General features: G+C 43.7%; 1 protein-coding gene across 2 annotated transcripts in view; it reads right to left on the bottom strand.

Moving 5' to 3' along the window:
• Positions 1-12,186: 12,186 nt before the first annotated feature.
• PKIA (cAMP-dependent protein kinase inhibitor alpha) overlaps positions 12,187-17,511 on the bottom strand; it is a 63,314-nt gene continuing 57,989 nt past the window's right edge. For both annotated transcript variants that reach the window (XM_084849254.1, XM_084849255.1), the window contains one exon: positions 12,187-13,712. In XM_084849254.1, coding sequence (XP_084705380.1) covers positions 13,633-13,712 — 80 coding nt within the window. In that variant the 3' untranslated portion in view covers positions 12,187-13,632. The remainder of the gene's footprint in view (positions 13,713-17,511) is intronic.

A 17,511-nucleotide genomic window follows, 5' to 3' on the forward strand; every position in this document is an offset into this window, starting at 1 on the left:
TAGTACTTCATGTGATTTGGAAGCTACACTTCTATTAATGCAGCCCAACATAGCATTTGCCTTTTTTGCAGCCACATCACATTGTTGGCTCATATTCAGCTTGTGATCTACCACAATTCCAAGATCCTTCTTGCTTGTAATATTGTTGAGCCAAGTATCACCCATCTTGTAACTGTGCATTTGGTTTCTTTTTCCTAGGTGCAGAAAAAGATTGTTTTATTAAATGTCATTCTGTTGTTTTCCGCCTGGCGCTCCAGCCTATCAAGATCACTTTGAATTTTGTTTCTGTCTTCCAGGGTATTAGCTATCCCGCCCAATTTTGTGTCATCTCCAGATGTGATAAGCATTTCATGCACCTCCTCCTCCAAGTTATTAATAAAAATGTTGAAGAGCACTGGGCCCAGGACTAGAGATGGTGGAGAAATCCGCCGTGGACCCCAGTGGGACAGATTCAAAGGGATCCAGTCTCCAGAGTTCACGGCAGAACGGCACCACTCACCTCCACCTCCCTCCGGAATCCTCCAGAGCCAGATCCTCCCTGCGGTGACTCCGTGGAGCTGCCAGCTGGCTCCGTATCATCAGTGATACAGCTGCCATTGCCGTGCTGTATTGCTAGGCTAAGGGCTGACTCCAGATGCAAATGGCATCCACTACACCATTTGCGGCCATAAAGCTCTTAGAGCAACCTAAATGCAGCCATAAATGGCTAGCCTATCGCGGGAAAAACCACAGACACAAATGGTGTAGTGGACACCATTTGCGGCCGTAAAGCCCTTAGTTTAAGCTAAATGCAGCCATTTACGGCTGCATTTAGGTTAATCTAAGAGCTTTACGGCCGCAAATGGCATAGTGGACGCCATTTGCATCCAGAGTCAGCCCTTAACCTAGCGATATGGCATGGCAATGGCAGCCAGCCATGTCGCTGGTGGTACGGAGCTGGCAGCCGGCTCCGTGGAATTGCCACAGAGCGGAGCCAGCCGAAGAGGATTCCAGGGGGAGGGACGGATCGTCTCCCCCCACGGGCGGATTCCCCCCCAGAGCAGCAGGTAGGGAATCTGCCCATCCCTACCCAGGACTGAGCCCTGTGGTACCCCGCTCATTACCCCAGTTTGAGAAGATCCCATTGATCAGCACTCTTTGAGTCCGATTCTGTAGCCAACTGTGGATCCACCGGATCGTTGTTTCATCTAGCCCACTTTGAGCTAGTTTGCTCATCAGGATATCATGGGGCACTTCGTTGAAAGCTTTGCTGAAGTCGAGGTATATTATGTCCACAGCATTCCCACAGTCCATAAGGGAGGTTATTTGATCAAAAAATGAGATCAGATTCGTCTGGCAGGATTTGTTCTTGACAAATCCATGTTGGCTTCAAGTAATCACTGCATTGTTTTCAAGGTGCTTCCAGATGGATTGCTTTATCATCTGCTCCAGAATTTTCCCAGGGATTGATGTCAGACTGACTGGTCTGTAGTTCCCAAGTTCCTCTTTTTTGTCCTTTTTGTAGTAAGGACAACATTAGCCCTCCTCCAATCATCTAGCACTTCACCCATCCTCCATGATTTCTCAGAGATAATAGACAGTGGTTCTGAGAGTTCTTCTGCCAGTTCCTTTATGACTCTAGGATGCAGTTCATCTTGCCCTGGAGATTTGAACTCATTCAAAGTAATGAGGTGTTCCTTGACCATATGCCTATTGATCTCAAGCTGCAATCCTGCCCCTTCAGCTTGCACTCTGCCTTTGCCAGGGGGGTCATAGACCCTCTTTTGGGAGAAGACTGAGCCAAAGTAGGAATTGAGCACCTCTGCCTTTTCTTTGTCATCTGTTATCATTTTGCCATCCTTATTTAATAGCTGAACCACCATTTCTTTCCTCTGCCTTTTACTATGCATGTAGCTGAAGAAAGCCTTTTTGTTGTTTTTAGCATCTCTCGCTAAACTCAGCTCGTTCTCAGCTTTAGCCTTCCTGACACCATCCCTGCAATTCTGTGCTACCTGCCTGTACTCTTCCTTTGTTACTTGGCCTTCTTTCCACTTCCTATATGTGTCCTTTTTTGTTTTCAGGTCATCCCTAAGCTTTTTGTGAAGCCACATTGGCTTCTTCTGTTGTCTTCCACCTTTTTTTCTTGTTGGAATTGTTTGTAATTGTGCCTTTAGAATTGCCTTTTTTAAAAAAAACTTCCACTCATCTTGGACTCCTTTTCTCATTAGAGTCGCTTAGGACCTCACTTATCATTGTTCCAAGTTCATTAAAATTGGCTTTCCTAAAATCCAGGGTACAATTTGATTACGCTTGGCTTGTGCTTCCCTTAGAACCAAGAACTCAAGTACAACGTGGTTGCTTTCCCCCAGATTTCCCATAACTGCTACTTTATCCACTAAGTCATCTCTGTTGGTTAGGATCAAGTCAAGGATAGCTGATCCTCTAGTTCCTTCCTCCACTTTCTGTAAGAGGAAGTTATCAGCAATACAAGTCAGGAATTTCTTGGAGGGGCCATGTTTGCAGAATTTGTCTCCCAACAAATATCAGGGAAATTGAAATCTCCCATTACTACTACATCATGCTTCCTTGAAACACTGGCAGTTTGCTTTTCAAAAGTTTCAGCCTTGTCTTCTCCTTGATTGGGTGGCCAGTAGTAGACTCTGACCACCATGTTCCTTTTATTCTTTGTTCCATTTATTTTAACCCAGATGCTCTCGATGGGGCTACCAAGCTCATCCTCCTGAATTTCTGTGCAGAGATATGTATTTTTAATGGTACCCCAACTGTGAAACAGCTGCTTCACTCATGACAGGGCTAGATCTGGGTTAGAACGATGTGTAGAGCTGTCACTGCACTGTTTAGCACAGGGCAGCATGAGAGTTGTTCCATGCGTGACGCCGATAGCTCTTTAAGCCTAGAAAGAATAAGGCAGCTGGTTTTTTTTTAGCTTCCATAGCGCTACTGTAGGCATCTCTACACAAATGATTTATTGCACACTTGTGACTGGCCACTCACAGAAGTCTGTGGGCCCTTTACATGAGATTGTCAACCTCCAGGACATCTCCTGCACTTTCTCCCATTTATCCCACTTTCAAAAAGATTGGAGATAAGCTGGGCTGAATCTACACATAGCAGTTTTACTGTTATCATACTGCAGTGATAAGTATTTTTGCACATGACACCAATGGGCACCAATAGTTATCACTGCAGTATGATAGTGGTAAAACTGCTAAGTGTAGATTCAGTCCTGGAATAAAATTTAAAAAGTGGGATATCACCAGTGTGTAAATGCCAGCATAGCGCTATAATTCAGCCACTAGATGGCACAGTTTCCTTGAAAATATAGAAAGCCCCCCAGTAAGGCTGCTGAGAAAGGGTGTTTTCATGTCATCTAAAGGAGCCCATCCTAATGGAAGCAGAAAGCCTCAGTAAGGCTGCAGGATTTTTCCATAATGTAGAGAAACTCTGGGTCCTGTGTTAATGCATGGCAGTGCTATAGTGGCTACAAATTTAGATCGATTCTTCCTGCAAGCATGAGGACAGGCATGGCAGCAAAGGGACTGCATTTGTCCAGCTGGAGGCCATTATTACTTGACACTGGGTGAGTGCCAGACTGCAAGCTGAGCTATATAAAGGATAGCAGTAGTAAATGTGATTTGCCAAAAGATGGCATTTAGAAAGAAGACAAATCATGGCACTGTGACATGTTGTTGTTGTTCTGTCGTTTAGTCGTGTCCGACTCTTCGTGACCCCATGGACCATAGCACGCCAGGCCTTCCTGTCCTGCGCTCTCTCCCGGAGCGTGCTCAAGTTCATATTCATTGCATCCGTGATGCTATCTAGCCATCTCATCCTCTGCTGTCCCCTTCTCCTTTTGCCTTCAGTCTTTCCCAGCATCAGGGTCTTTTCCAGGGAGTTTTCTCTTCGCATTAGGTGGCCAAAATATTGGAGCTTCAGCTTCATTATCTGTCCTTCCAATGAGCACTCAGGGTTGTTTTCCTTTAGAATGGACTGATTTGACCTCCTTGCAGTCCAGGGGACTCGTAAGAGTCTTCTCCAGCACCACAGTTCGAAAGCATCAATTCTTCAGCGCTCAGCCTTCCTTATAGTCCAGCTCTCACAGCCATACATTACTACTGGGAAAACCATAGCTTTGATTAGACGGACCTTTGTCGGCAAGGTGATGTCTCTGCTTCTTACTATGCTGTCTAGGTTGGCCATAGCTTTCCTCCCAAGGAGCAAGCGTCTTTTAATTTCATGGCTACAGTCACCGTCTGCGGTGATCTTGGAGCCCAAGAAAGTAAAATCTATCACTGCTTCCATTTCTTCCCCTTCTATATGCCAGGAAGTGATGGGGCCAGATGCCATGATCTTCGTTTTTTTAATGTTGAGTTTCAAACCAGCTTTTGCACTCTCCTCTTTCACCCTCAACAAGAGGCTCTTGAGATCCTCTTCGCTTTCTGCCATTAGGGTGGTATCGTCTGCATTTCGGAGGTTGTTGATAATTCTCCCAGCAATCTTAATTCCGACCTCTGATTCATCCAACCCGGCATTTCTCATGATGTACTCTGCATATAAGTTAAATAAGCAGGGTGACAATATGCAGCCTTGTCGTACTCCTTTCCCAATTTTGAACCAATCGGTTGTTCCATGTCTGGTTCTTACTGTTGCTTCTTGACCCTCGTACAGGTTTCTCAGGAGACAGGTAAGGTGGTCTGGTACTCCCATCACTTTAAGAATTTGCCACAGTTTGTTGTGATCCACACAATCAAAGGCTTTAGCGTAGTCAATGAAGCAGAAATAGACGTTTTTCTGGAATTCTCCTGCTTTCTCCATGATGCAGCGAATGTTGGCGATTTGATCTCTAGTTCCTCTGCCTCTTCTAAACCCAGCTTGTACTTCCGGTAGTTCTCGGTTCGCATACTGCTGAAGCCTAGCTTGTAGGATTTTGAGCATCACCTTGCTGGCATGTGAAATGAGCGCAATGGTGCGGTAGTTTGAACACTCTTTGGCGTTGCCCTTCTTTGGAATTGGAATGTAAACTGACCTTTTCCAGTCTTGTGGCCACTGTTGAGTGTTCCAGATTTGTTGGCATATTGAATGCAGCACTTTAACAGCATCATCTTTTAGGATTTTAAATAGCTCGGCTGGAATACTGTCATCTCCGCTAGCTTTGTTGTTACTAATGCTTCCTAAGGCCCACTTGACTTTACTCTCTAGGATGTCCGGCTCAAGTTCAGTGACCGCACTATCATGGCTATCAGAGACATTCAGATCTTTCCTGTATAGTCCTTCTGTGTATTCTTGCCACCTTTTCTTAATCTCATCTGCTTCTGTTAGGTCCCTGCCTTCTTTGTCCTTTATCATGCCCGTCTTTGCACAAAACGTTCCCTTGAGATCTCCAATTTTCTTGAAGAGATCTCTAGTCTTTCCCATTCTGTTGTTTTCCTCAATTTCTTTGCATTGTTCATTTAAGAAGGCCTTCTTGTCTCTCCTTGCTATTCTCTGGAACTCTGCATTCAGTTGGGTATATCTTCCCCTTTCTCCCTTGCTTTTCTCTTCCCTTCTTTCGTGAGCTACTTGTAAAGCCTCATCAGACAGCCACTTTGCTTTCTTGCATTTCTTTTTCTTTGGGATGGATTTCGTTGCTGCCTCCTGAACAATGTTACGGACCTCCGTCCATAGTTCCTCAGGCACTCTGTCTATCAGGTCTAATCCCTGAAATCTATTCCTCACCTCCACTGTGTATTCATCAGGGATATGATTTAGGTCATACCTGAACGGTTTAGTGGTTTTCCCGACGTTCTTCAATTTAAGCCGAAATTTTGCAAGAAGCAGCTCATGATCTGAGCCACAGTCAGCTCCAGGTCTTGTTTTGACTGACTGTATGGAGCTTCTCCATCTTTGGCTGCAAAGGACATAATCAATCTGATTTCGATATTGACCATCTGGATGATAAGAAGAGTTTGCCATCTGACTCACTCCTTATATAATGCAGGAAGTAGTTGAGGCCTCACTTCCTTTCCAGGAGGTGGCGCCTGTGGTGAGGGATCTAATCCTTATTAAACGGTGCAGTTCTACAGGAGGCCAGAGGAAAGCAGAGGGTTTCCTGAAAGAGAAGGTGAAGGGCACAGTCCTATGCATATTTACACTCAAAAAGTCCTACAGTTCCCAGCATGTTTCTTGGGGAACGCTGGGAGTTGTAGGGCTTTTTTCTGTCTAAATAATGTGTAGGATTGTTCCCTTAATATTTTATATACTGCTATTTTGTAGCTGGGGAGTAGGATAAAGCAAGTTAATTAGAGCAGTGTCTTTAGGTTGTTTATTTTAAAACCCTCCTCCAATCAGGTAGGGATATAAAGGTTCCCTGAGTGCACTCCACACTGCAGAATTTACAGACGTAGACATGCAACATAGTTCTGTCATGATGACATTGTTACATTCTGTCACCTGCATGATGTCCTCAAATTTCAGCCTCTTTTCACTTACCGTTTTCTTTCTGGAACCCCACCCCTGCTGTGGGGCATACATCCTCAGAATGTACTGATTTTACCATTGGGGTGTCTTTATGCCCCAAATACAACCAATGTCCTGGGGTGTAAAAATGCTCCATGGGGCTTTCCAAAGAAAACTGGTCTAGAAAAGCAGGCTTAAGTACTCTGAGTATCAGTAAGCTGGGGGCACCGCGTCCAAGTCTTTTACAGGAGTTGGCTGGTGTGCCAGTATCTAAAAAAACCTGTTCTGTACAACAGTCCTGCTTATTTCTTTGTGGTATGGCAACTGGCTGCTATAGATGGAAGGAACTAATCATCTTTGAATGTTGTAGGGAAGGGAATGTTCTTGTCCCCCTGTTTTGCATTCAGCTACCAACTGCATGATGAGGGTGATAGTTTGCATAGATATTATTTACTGGTTCCATGTGGAAAACATGATGAAAAGATCATTTTAACAAGGGCTGTAATTACTGTTTATATTTTTCCCAGTGATGAGGATCAGTTTGGTTGAAATATGTTTGGGACAGCGGCACTGTATACTTGTACAGCCTTTTTGATTTTGAAATCAGTGTTGCAACTATGTACGTGTGATATACTGTTGGACTGCTAATCTATTGTTTTAAACTTGGTACAAAATATTAGTTTTTATGTTAAAATTTTGTTATATATATATATTTATACACGTTATTTTCTTAAACCTATTTTGTTTTGTTATCAGTAAGTTGGCACAACCCATGAGATTTCATTGGGGGAACATTTTCCTCACCAGAGACAGGTTTTCTATGGGGTTCGAGAAACACCCTACACTACCAAAATATTAGTTTTTAATAATAATAAAGTTTGGCTAAAGTTTTACCTTACGATACTTTTCTAATATATATAACAATATGTTGAGACCATAGGGAGGGACCATAGCTCAGTGGTAGAGCACCTGCTTTGCATATGAAAGGTCCCCAATTTGGTCCCAGGCATCTCCAGGTAGGGCTAGGAAAGAATCCTGCCTGAAACCCTGGAAAGCTGCTGCCAGTCAGTGTCAATAATACTGGGCTAGATAGACCAATGGTCAGTATGAGACAGCATCCTATGTTCCTAATATTTCTAATATTTTTCAGTTTAAAACACACATTTTTTGACACCACAGCCACATTTGAGGTTGTGGGGCACTTTACCACCACAGTATACATTGAAAAATGGTGTAGTAAAATGCCCACAAAAAATATTTGTGTATATTTTTGTGTTTGGGATGAGGGCTTAAAGCAAAGAAGTAGACTATTTAGCTGCGGTCATTGTACAAACACTGGGTAAGAGCTTGTTTCTCATGCTTCCCTTTGTGTATTCAATCAACTTGTGGAGGGAAACAGGATCTGTGTATGGTCACTGGCCCTGGTCCCGAGCTCTGCATGTTGGGAAGAACAATAAACAGGGCTTACGGGCATCCAACTGCATGCACATAGGGCCTGTATGCATGACCAGAAACCATGGGCGCACCATGGTCCTTGATCAAGAGTACCCTGTAGGACCTGGAATACTTCTATTTCACCCACACGGAGGCAGCGAACGTTCAGTGGCTGGGGCAGGAACAGCCGATGCAATCCTGCACCTTCTGTGTGTTGATTAAATGCAAGGTGCAGGAGCATGTACATTTTTCACAGGGAAAATGAAACAACATATTGCATTTGAGCATTTCTTGTACAGCTCTGTGCATTAGTACACCTGTGGAGAAAGTCGAGCGCCTTGCTCAGTTTCTTCCTCGTGAGGAGGACAGTGTACCTTTAAATATTGGAATTCACTGAGAGTTCCAAACAGGAATAAGATATTAAGGGCGCAATCTTATACATGTTTAGACAGAGGCAAGGCCTACAACTCCCACCATTGCTGGCTGGGAGTTGTAGGCCTTTTCTGTCTAAACATGCATAGGAGGATATAGAAATGAAATGAAATAAATAAATAGGATTGTGCCCTAAGTGATTAATTTGTACATTTCAACAAATTTAAATAGGTTTGGGCAGGGGGAGAAGCAGGATCTGACCCATGGGAAAGGAATTGACAAGTGGCACATATCAAGAGCAACCTGTATCTGTATATACAGTAAGGTAGGAGTGCACAACCTGTTACCCCCCCCAAGAGTGCTCTGAACTCCCCTGCCACCAATTTCCCCTTCCCCAGCCAATCTTCCTGCTGCCTGTACTACCCACTCTCCCCCCAGAGATCCTCATATAAATTGCTCTTCCCTCACCACTGCTGCAGCGAGGAATGATCTGTATCGGATCACATGTGTGTGCATCTCTGTACATGTGTGTGCACATATATGTGGCTCCATGTGGACGAGACCCTGACCCAGCATCAAACAAGATCCTTGGGGGCTGAAAAGGTTATGTGCCCCCCCCCCCTTTTGTAAGGTTTAACCTATAAATGAAACTCTTGTTTAGGGAATGACTGTCTTTGCAAAAGTACATTACTCATTACTCAGAAAGCCTGCAGGACCTAGTAACCACCTTGGAGAGGCTTCTAGGGAGTTTGGCAGTCAATGTCTTCTGCTGTTTACATGGCGTATTATGATGAAAAAACAAAATAGGTCTTAATGTGGGTAAGCACAAGTACTTAATGGAAGTAAACAAGGGAAGCTGGCTCTTGCTACATGTTGCCTACAAAACCAATGCATAAAAGCTTGTTCCCTGCAGCATCTCTGCACTGCTAAATGGGTAGAAGAAATGTTAGGTGGCTTCATAATTCGAACCCTGTCCCAATCTAACCTGGATCTGTTTATCTCTCTTATCTGCTGAAGAGGATCTACACTGGAGCCCCTTTCACTTGTGTCGATATTTTCCCCTAGACACGGTATCCACAGTGTATATAACGTGATTGAGTGTTACTCACCAATGCCTAGTATTGAAATTGCGGGAGAAGTAGGAAGAGTTTGAAAGGTTGCATCTGTTTTCTCATGTGTGTTTATAGCATGAGCACATGCCACAAGCCAGAGTATACTGCTACAGTTGTAGAAGTGGGAAGTCATGGTGCTGTTTCAGGGTCACTATTGCTTTAATTCTGGTAATGGCATGCACACCTTTGCAGCTGTGGAGGAATGCAGGTTTAAAAATGAATTGTGGGGTTATTCATAGCTGTGCAGCTGTGTAGATGCACGGTGAAAATAGTTTTAAAAGCCCCCACTGATTTTCTGTCCACATATTCCATCAAAATACATGTGAAGAAAGGGAAGGAATAAGAAGAGAACAATTGTGGGATAGGAGAGAAGGTGGGGGGAAATGTTGCAAAACAGATTCTACAACTTTAAAACTGCTTCCACCCAGAAGTTATAATAGATTGGAACACACATGACTTGGTAGTGCATGGAAACTGCAATCAGTGAAAAATTATCTGCTGCTTTATGATCTTTTGTGTTGTATGATTTTAAAATTGTTTTTCATTTGTAATTGTAAGCTGCCTTGAGGCTGTTCACTGATAATACCCATGAAATACAAAAAACTAGGATGCAATCTAAGGAATGGTGCTTAGACTTTCAGACTTAAGTGTACGCATTGTATCTTTTGCATGCAATCCAGTGCACCATTTCACAGGAGCAAGTTACATTTTATATATCCTAATTAGCTCAACTGGACACAGTAGGATCTACTGCATAAATATACATAGGATTGCATCATAAGGCTGAAATTGTATATACAGCAGGGGCTAACTCCCATTGAACTCAATAGGACTTACTTCTGAGTAGACATGTAGAGGATTGCACTGTAAATCTACTCAATTCTAGGTACTGGGCTTATTATCTTGTGTCTAAGTTGAAGCCCCTTAGAATGATGACTATTCACAAAACTGAAAGGACCACCTAGCACACCTATTTTTGTTTGTCTGTTGCTCTCTTATCTTGCGACAGTATGTGCAAGCAAGAGTTTAATCAATTAGTATGATGGAATAGAAGAGGAAAATGTATTAAAACATTTTCTTTTTCTCCATCTGTTTGTTTTCACTTGCCTTTTTGTTTGGAATTTGCATCCAAAAACAAACAGAACTGGTGGGTGGAACTGCTATAAATTCTGCAAGCATCCAGGATCTAGGTAACAGTGTAGCCACAGTGTACATTCATTCACACAAGTTTTTAAATTTGTGTAAGGCTTGCTAACCACTTTGTGTCTCAACAGTGATTTCGTACAATGGAGGGCTGCAATTTTGCCACGTGTGCTACATTTAGAGCACACACATGTCATCTGTTGCTTTTGAAGCTGCAGGGTGAGAAAAGTTGCATCTACTGAAATTTTCTCCTATGGGTTGCCTACTTTCCATTTCCATTGCCCTCCTTTTTATCTGTGCACCATTTTTGTTTTATTTAAAGAAAAGGTAGAGATGCTTCCAAAAGCAACTCAGACTACTCTGAGAACACAATCCATTTGTGTGTTCTGATCACTAAGTCAAGATTAAAGCCGTAACCCATATGCCAACTTTCTTAAGGTTGAAGTGGAGATACCTTTACCCCAGATCTTGATGAGCTGGGAAGGAGAGACAACAGGAAGAACCTCTTTCCCCTTGTAAAAAGTAATCAAGTAATGTTAAAAAACCAAGACAGGAAAAATTAAACGTTGAAGGGGAAAGGAGTTGGGGGGAAAATAAGAGGTAGACATTAATGGCCCCTTAAACATTCAGGCTTCCTGAAAGCTTGTCCTAGCATTATGGTATGCAAAGGTATGGTAGGAAAGTGGGGGTACTCTTCTCCAAGAGACTGAGGAACCAATGGTCTTGAAACTGCCTATTCACCTAGAAGGAAACTGGCTAGGACACAATAAACAAGCAACATTTTTATTGTGTTTGATTTCTAATAAAATGCACTTGGCAGAAGCTTTTAAGTCCATGACTGTTTCTTCTTCACTTCTTCCCATTTTCTTTTTGACACCTCCCATTCCATTTTCTGACCTTATCTTACTCCCACAGCTACTTCTAGTACCTTGGCTGACTTCAGTCCTGCATGGTTGTTGTTTTAAGAACTTGCATCTCTGTGGTCTACAAACGTGTTTATCCATGTATACACAAGCATACTCTGCATGCCTAGGATATCGTTATTAGTTGGCATACCTAATCTGTTTTAAGTCATCTTTAAACTTCACTTTTGCTTAAGAAAATAAGTGTATAGTCCAGTAATCTTTGCAAGGATCCCAGCAATCAGAAGGCAGTGAGTGATCTACCAAAAAGCACCCAATAGACTATGATCTATGTTCTGCCCAACACTGCCTTTACATGTGTGGGAGGTACACCTCTTCTCTCATTGGTCTTAGAAGCTACCAATCAGACAGATTCAATTATTTTCTTGATCCTGGTCTAAACAGGTTAAATTAGCTTTCCCCAACCTGTTGCCCTCCAGATGTTGTTGGACTGCAAGTCCCATAACCCCTGGCCATTGGTCATGCTGGCTGGGCCTGATAGAGACTGTAGTCCAAAACATTTGGAAGCCACCAGGTTGAGGAAGGTTGGGCTAGATGTTATTTTTTGCATCCAGATGTGATGGGAGAAGCAACACATCGTAAGATGAAAACTAAGTGAAGCAGGTAACCAAAATGGAAACCTCATTTTTAATTAGGATGTGCATGTCAAAAGTCAAACTTTGATCATAAGTGGGCTGTGTTTGATAGCTAGTGAAGTATCAAGGAATAGTGCTTCTACACAACCAGAGGTGCAGGGGGAGCAAACTGTGCTAATGAGCCATAGACATACTGCTGGTTCGTTATTTATTAACACTAATTACTCAACTCAGTACTGATCAGAGAGTTTACACATCTCACACCAAAAAAATTCTATGTGACAACTAACCACAATACGTACATATTGTAGGAACAACAGCCATGGCCACAACAGTAAAGATATTTCATTGACCAATGTTCAAATTTACTAGAAAGCAAAAGTACACTAATCCTTCAGTAAAGTTTACAAACGTTTTTAAAAAGTGCGTAACATATGAAACAAAAAGAAAACATGACATCACTTCCTTAATAAAGAAAAACAAACATTAGGGCTTGGGGAAAACAACAAAAACTCATTGATTGGTGTCCACTTGATTGCCACAGCAATACTCATTTTTTGCTCCAACCTCGACAACGGAGAGGTGAGAAGACCTCAGTTCTAAAAACTAGAATAAATATATGCTTCATTTCAGGGACCAAGTATTTATCAACTTTCTGGGGGTTTTCTACTTTTCACCAGCCCCCAGTGCAACATTTCTCCTTTTAAATTGTACTGATAAGTTTACTCTTAAAACTTCAGCACTAATAAGAGATTTTTTTTTAAATTACAAAATTAAGTTCCTTAAAGGATGAGACAAAAGAAATTATTCTGTTTGAATCTTGGATTTCCAACCAACTACAAGCGAAGTGACCTAACTGTACTGAGAAAACACCAGACATGCCAGACTATACGTTAGTTACATTGTATGTTCATCTTGTGATAGAATGCTGATGAACAACTAGGTTAGCAATTTCATCAGTTTAGCAGTTGACTTTAGAATCTATCGAATGCACACCACCACACTATGCAAAAAGAAAAAGATGAAAACAAGAACCCTAGCCCTTTCAAAACAAGTGGTAGAAAAAATTCACAGTCACAGAAGTTGCCTTCATAAGCATTTTGAGAAGGGGCAGTGTGGAGCATCTAAATTGTACAATATAAAACATTGTAAGTAATAGAGCTGAAAAACACAGAAGCAGAGTTCTTAAAAAAAACAACAACAGTGCTTCCTTTACAGGTGATTTTAATAGGTGAACACTCTAGCCAGACAACCTCTGAAGATCACTGAAACCACTGTCATACAATGCAGTTCAAGCCTCTGGTGAGTTGAAGGCCATTTGCTACAAGATCTAGTTTGCTCTACCTCTTATGGGCATTTCATCAGGTGGCCATTTGTGATGAGATCCATCTGTTGAGAGAGTCTCGAGATCAGCAACAAAGTCTCAACCATTGCTAACAGAGGTAGAGAAAGTTCCGTCTGTGGCTACCACCTGCTTTCCCCTTTTTAGGACTGGGTTGTGCAGGTTCGAGTAACGAGACCCATCCATTTTTTATTTTTTTTGTTCAGTCAGCTTGCTCACAAGATACAAGTTTTTTCCAGCAGGCTCTTGAAGTTGGAAAACATCCCACAGTTGCTGCTGTCAGTCAGAGTGGGACGTCAGCTTTCTTGTTTTGCTGCTTCCCCCTGGGGTTCCCCAGTTTGTTCGGTGGGATTTCTCTGTGCATCTCCTTCCCCTTCTGCAAGAAACAACGAAGATAAGCTGTAGTGAAAGAGTGTCCACATTGATCCAATTGAGATTTGCAAATTTCATTGCTTCAAAGGCCAGCAGATAAGAGGATTTAGTTTGGCCTTAGGCAAATCACGAACTCCCACACATTAGCCCAAATTACTGAGCTGTTGTTGGGAGGACAATGAGATATAAACTGCAAAGGTACTCTGCTCAGTGAAATAGTGTAGAAATGATCCAGAAGACCCCAGATGTGCCCCATTATGTTGGCAATGCCTGGGTGGCAAGGAACTAAGTCATCCCCCCTCTACCTTATCCCATGTGTCTTTTTGGATCTCATTGTCCTCACAACCACCCTGGATGGAAATGTTACTGGCAGCAGCTTGGGAAGAAGTCACACAGAAGTGATTCCTATGCTACTGCCATAATATATGAATTGCCTTTTAGAATAGACAGATAGATGTGGAATCCTTTGGCAGTGGAAGCAGGAGGAAGGAAGTTCAACAGTCTTCGTGATCAACAGGGAATGGTTATGGTATAAAAACAGCTGTGCATAGTAATTACATAATTTACAGGAAGTAAACATATTCCTCTTTTGAGGCGGGGGGGGGAGAGAGAGAGAGAGAGAGAATGGTGATACGTAAACATACTTTTACTCATTCCACAGTTTAGCTCACATTGAGCTGTATATCCAGGCCCATCTCCAGGTATTTTGATGTTTCAGGGTACAGCAGCCACTGCTGCCCCCCTCCTCCTCCTCTTCCCCCCCTCCCACTGCAGCCACCACCCTCCTCCTCTCTTCCCCCTATACTGTAGCAGCTGCCCTCCTCCTCTTCCCTCCCTCCTCCGGCCTTAGCCTCAGCCACACTCCTTCTCTTTCCCCCATCTCCACCTCAGTGCCTCACTTTGAGGGGTCCTTCTGCTTGACTCTGGGTAAGGTAGCCTTGGAGATCATCTGTGCCATAGCAGCACAGGTGATCTTCAAGGCGACCTCATCCAGAAAGCCTTGTCCACTTTGAGGAAGGCTGTCTCAGAGCAAAACATTTGGGCTGGATGAGCTCTCTGGAGAGCTGTGCCAGCCACTTTTCTGCTGAGGCATTTGCTGGAGCAGGGAAGCAGCCAATGGGGCTTCACAGAGAGGCAATGGGGAGGAGCCAAAGCACTGCTACAGTGCCCCCAGACTTTGCTGATCCACTTTGAGATGGCCCTATGTTTTGCTACACTTGATGTTATTGAAAAGCACTGCATTTTTATTTATTTATTTTATTTACAATATTTATATACCGCTCCACATCAAAGATTTCAGAGCAGTGAACAGCACGATAAAAGAATAAAATCCCATAATTAAAACAATTAAAACATTTTAAAAGAACGGATGGACATAATAAACCACAGCTGGTCACTCAGGGAAAGCCTCTTGGAATGACGACGTTGTCAGGAGGCATCAAAAGCAACACAAGGTTGGCCCCTGCCTGACCTCCAAAGGCAGGGAATTCCACAGGAAGGGGGCCACCATGCTGAAGGCTCTCTTCCTGGTGGACTCCAGCTGGGCCATAGGTCCATGTGGAACCACCAGGAGCAAGCTCTCTGATAACCTCAGTGACTGGGCAGGTTGGTAAAGAAGAAGGCGCCCTCTCAGATATCCTGGTCTCAAAGCCTTGTTTAGGGCTTTGTACATGAGTACTAATACCTTAAACCTGGCCCGGTAGCGACAGCCAGTGCAGTTTTCTCAGCAGAGGAGTTACACGCTGAAAAGGGGCAGCTCCCGAAAACAGCCAAGCTGCTGCATTCTGCACTAGCTCCAGCTTCTGGACCAGCCTCAAGGGCAGCCCCACATAGAGCGTGTTGCTGTAATCCAGTCTTGAGGTTACTAATTTATGTACCACTTTGAGGAGATGCACATGTTCTGTGGTCTTATACTTCTCAAGGCCCATTCACACATGCAAGACATGTTGGAGTCTTCAAAAGCCTGTGTCACCTAGCCTATTGTTCTGCTAGAATTACTGTAAAATATGGAAGAATTGAATGAGAACAACAACCCACTTCCACGCACAAGCTTCTCTCAGTACCATTCTGAAGAATGAAGAAGTTATAAGACAAATGGAACTCAAGAAAATTTGCCATAAGGAGGGAAAACACCCTTTTGTCCTCAAGAGTCCATCCACTCTGCAGGTACTCATTGGTGGATCTCTCTGGAAGCTGCTTCCAGAGAGTGGCTTCCAGAAGGCATAGGTGATTATAACCACCTCCCAAACAGTCTCTCTTAAACCAAGAAATCCCAGGCTTAAGTGGAGCTGTCACAGCAGTGGCTGCTGGGCATCACTTGTACCAGCTCTATATAGATACTGTTACTCTTTCACACACACTTTCACTACACAAACCTTCACAATCACACACACACAACACAAGGATTTGGCAGATGGACAGAAGGATATTCTCTTCTATTCCCTTCTGCTGCTCCTTAACATTTTGCTGTCCAGTCAGCCTCCCCACCTCTAGCAGCTGACTGGACTGGCAACTTCATGTCGCTTCCAACACTGGTAATGGGATAGCATCCTCTACCACACCTGAGGGCGGCAGGCTAGCTTAAGTGGGTGAAGGACCATGGCTCAGCGGTAGAGCACCCGCCTTGCATGCAGAAGGTCCCAGGTTCGATCCCTGGCATCTCCAAGTAGGGCTGGAGAAACTCCGGCCTGAAACCCTGTGTTGACAATCCTGGGCGAAGATGGACCCGTACTCTGACTCAGTATAAGGCAGCTTCCATGTTCCTGTGTTGAGAACAGGCTGCATGGCATACACAGTTCTGTTCTCCAACAACTTGCTGTTTCTCGCCATCCCGCTCCTGCGGCATCCACCACCTGAGTAAATCCACCGCCATTTACTCTGCTTAGTGGTAGGTCTGGTCCTGCCCTTCAGGCATATGGAGAGTACAGTCTCTTCCCTACCTTTGCTCTTCCTCTCTGTGGTACCTAAGAGTATGCAAACCATTCAGAGGCACAAAGGGCAAGAGGGGGCGGGGGAGAAGATTGTCCTTCTCATCTGGAGAGCCCCATCTACATGGAGCCAGTGGGCAGACAGAGATGATTGCTGTGCCTACCACTGCTCTAAGGCCACTCTGCTTCAGGATCTCCTGGGGCTTTACAGCAGATGGTCCATATGCCTGATAACGCTGCCGAGCTTATTAAGCAGATGGGCCTATTTATGATTATTTATTTGAAGGATTCATATTCAACTTCCTTGGCCAAAAAGGCTCCCAGAGCGGCAGCTTATTTATCATTAATTAAACAAGACAGTTCTTGCCTGCAGGCGTACAATCACAAGGAGCCTTCAAGACGGAGGGCTTTCAGCAGGGCTAGTGCAATGGCCAAACACTCCCTCTCATCTCTCTCTGTACAGCCTGCTGGAATGGCTGGCTGGGACTGGTGCCAGTTGCAGGAGGAGGAGCCTCCATGAAGAACATCTCCAGCAGGGCTGGTGGAACAGCCCTGCTCCTCCCTCTCCACCCTCTCTTCTCCCTCCATACAGCCTGCTGGAATGGCTGCTGGATGGTCCTCACGACTGCTATGAAACCGGTTCATATCAGGGAGTTCATGTCCCCTATAGAGAGATATTGGGGTACTGTATTCATATCAGATGGGAAGAGTTTTATCAGTTGGAGTCCTTGAAGCAGGGATGCTGTTAGGCACTTAAAAGATTCAGGACCCAAGCCTGTAGGACAAATATCTATGCAAAATCTGCAAAAGCCCATTTATATCTAGATATGCAAATTTAAAAATAATTTCTAGGATCTATTTAAAATTCTCAGGAGG

Source organism: Heloderma suspectum, chromosome 4, assembly GCF_057233095.1.
Source record: "Heloderma suspectum isolate Gila_16-S chromosome 4, 16-S_ref, whole genome shotgun sequence".
NCBI lineage: Eukaryota > Metazoa > Chordata > Lepidosauria > Squamata > Helodermatidae > Heloderma > Heloderma suspectum.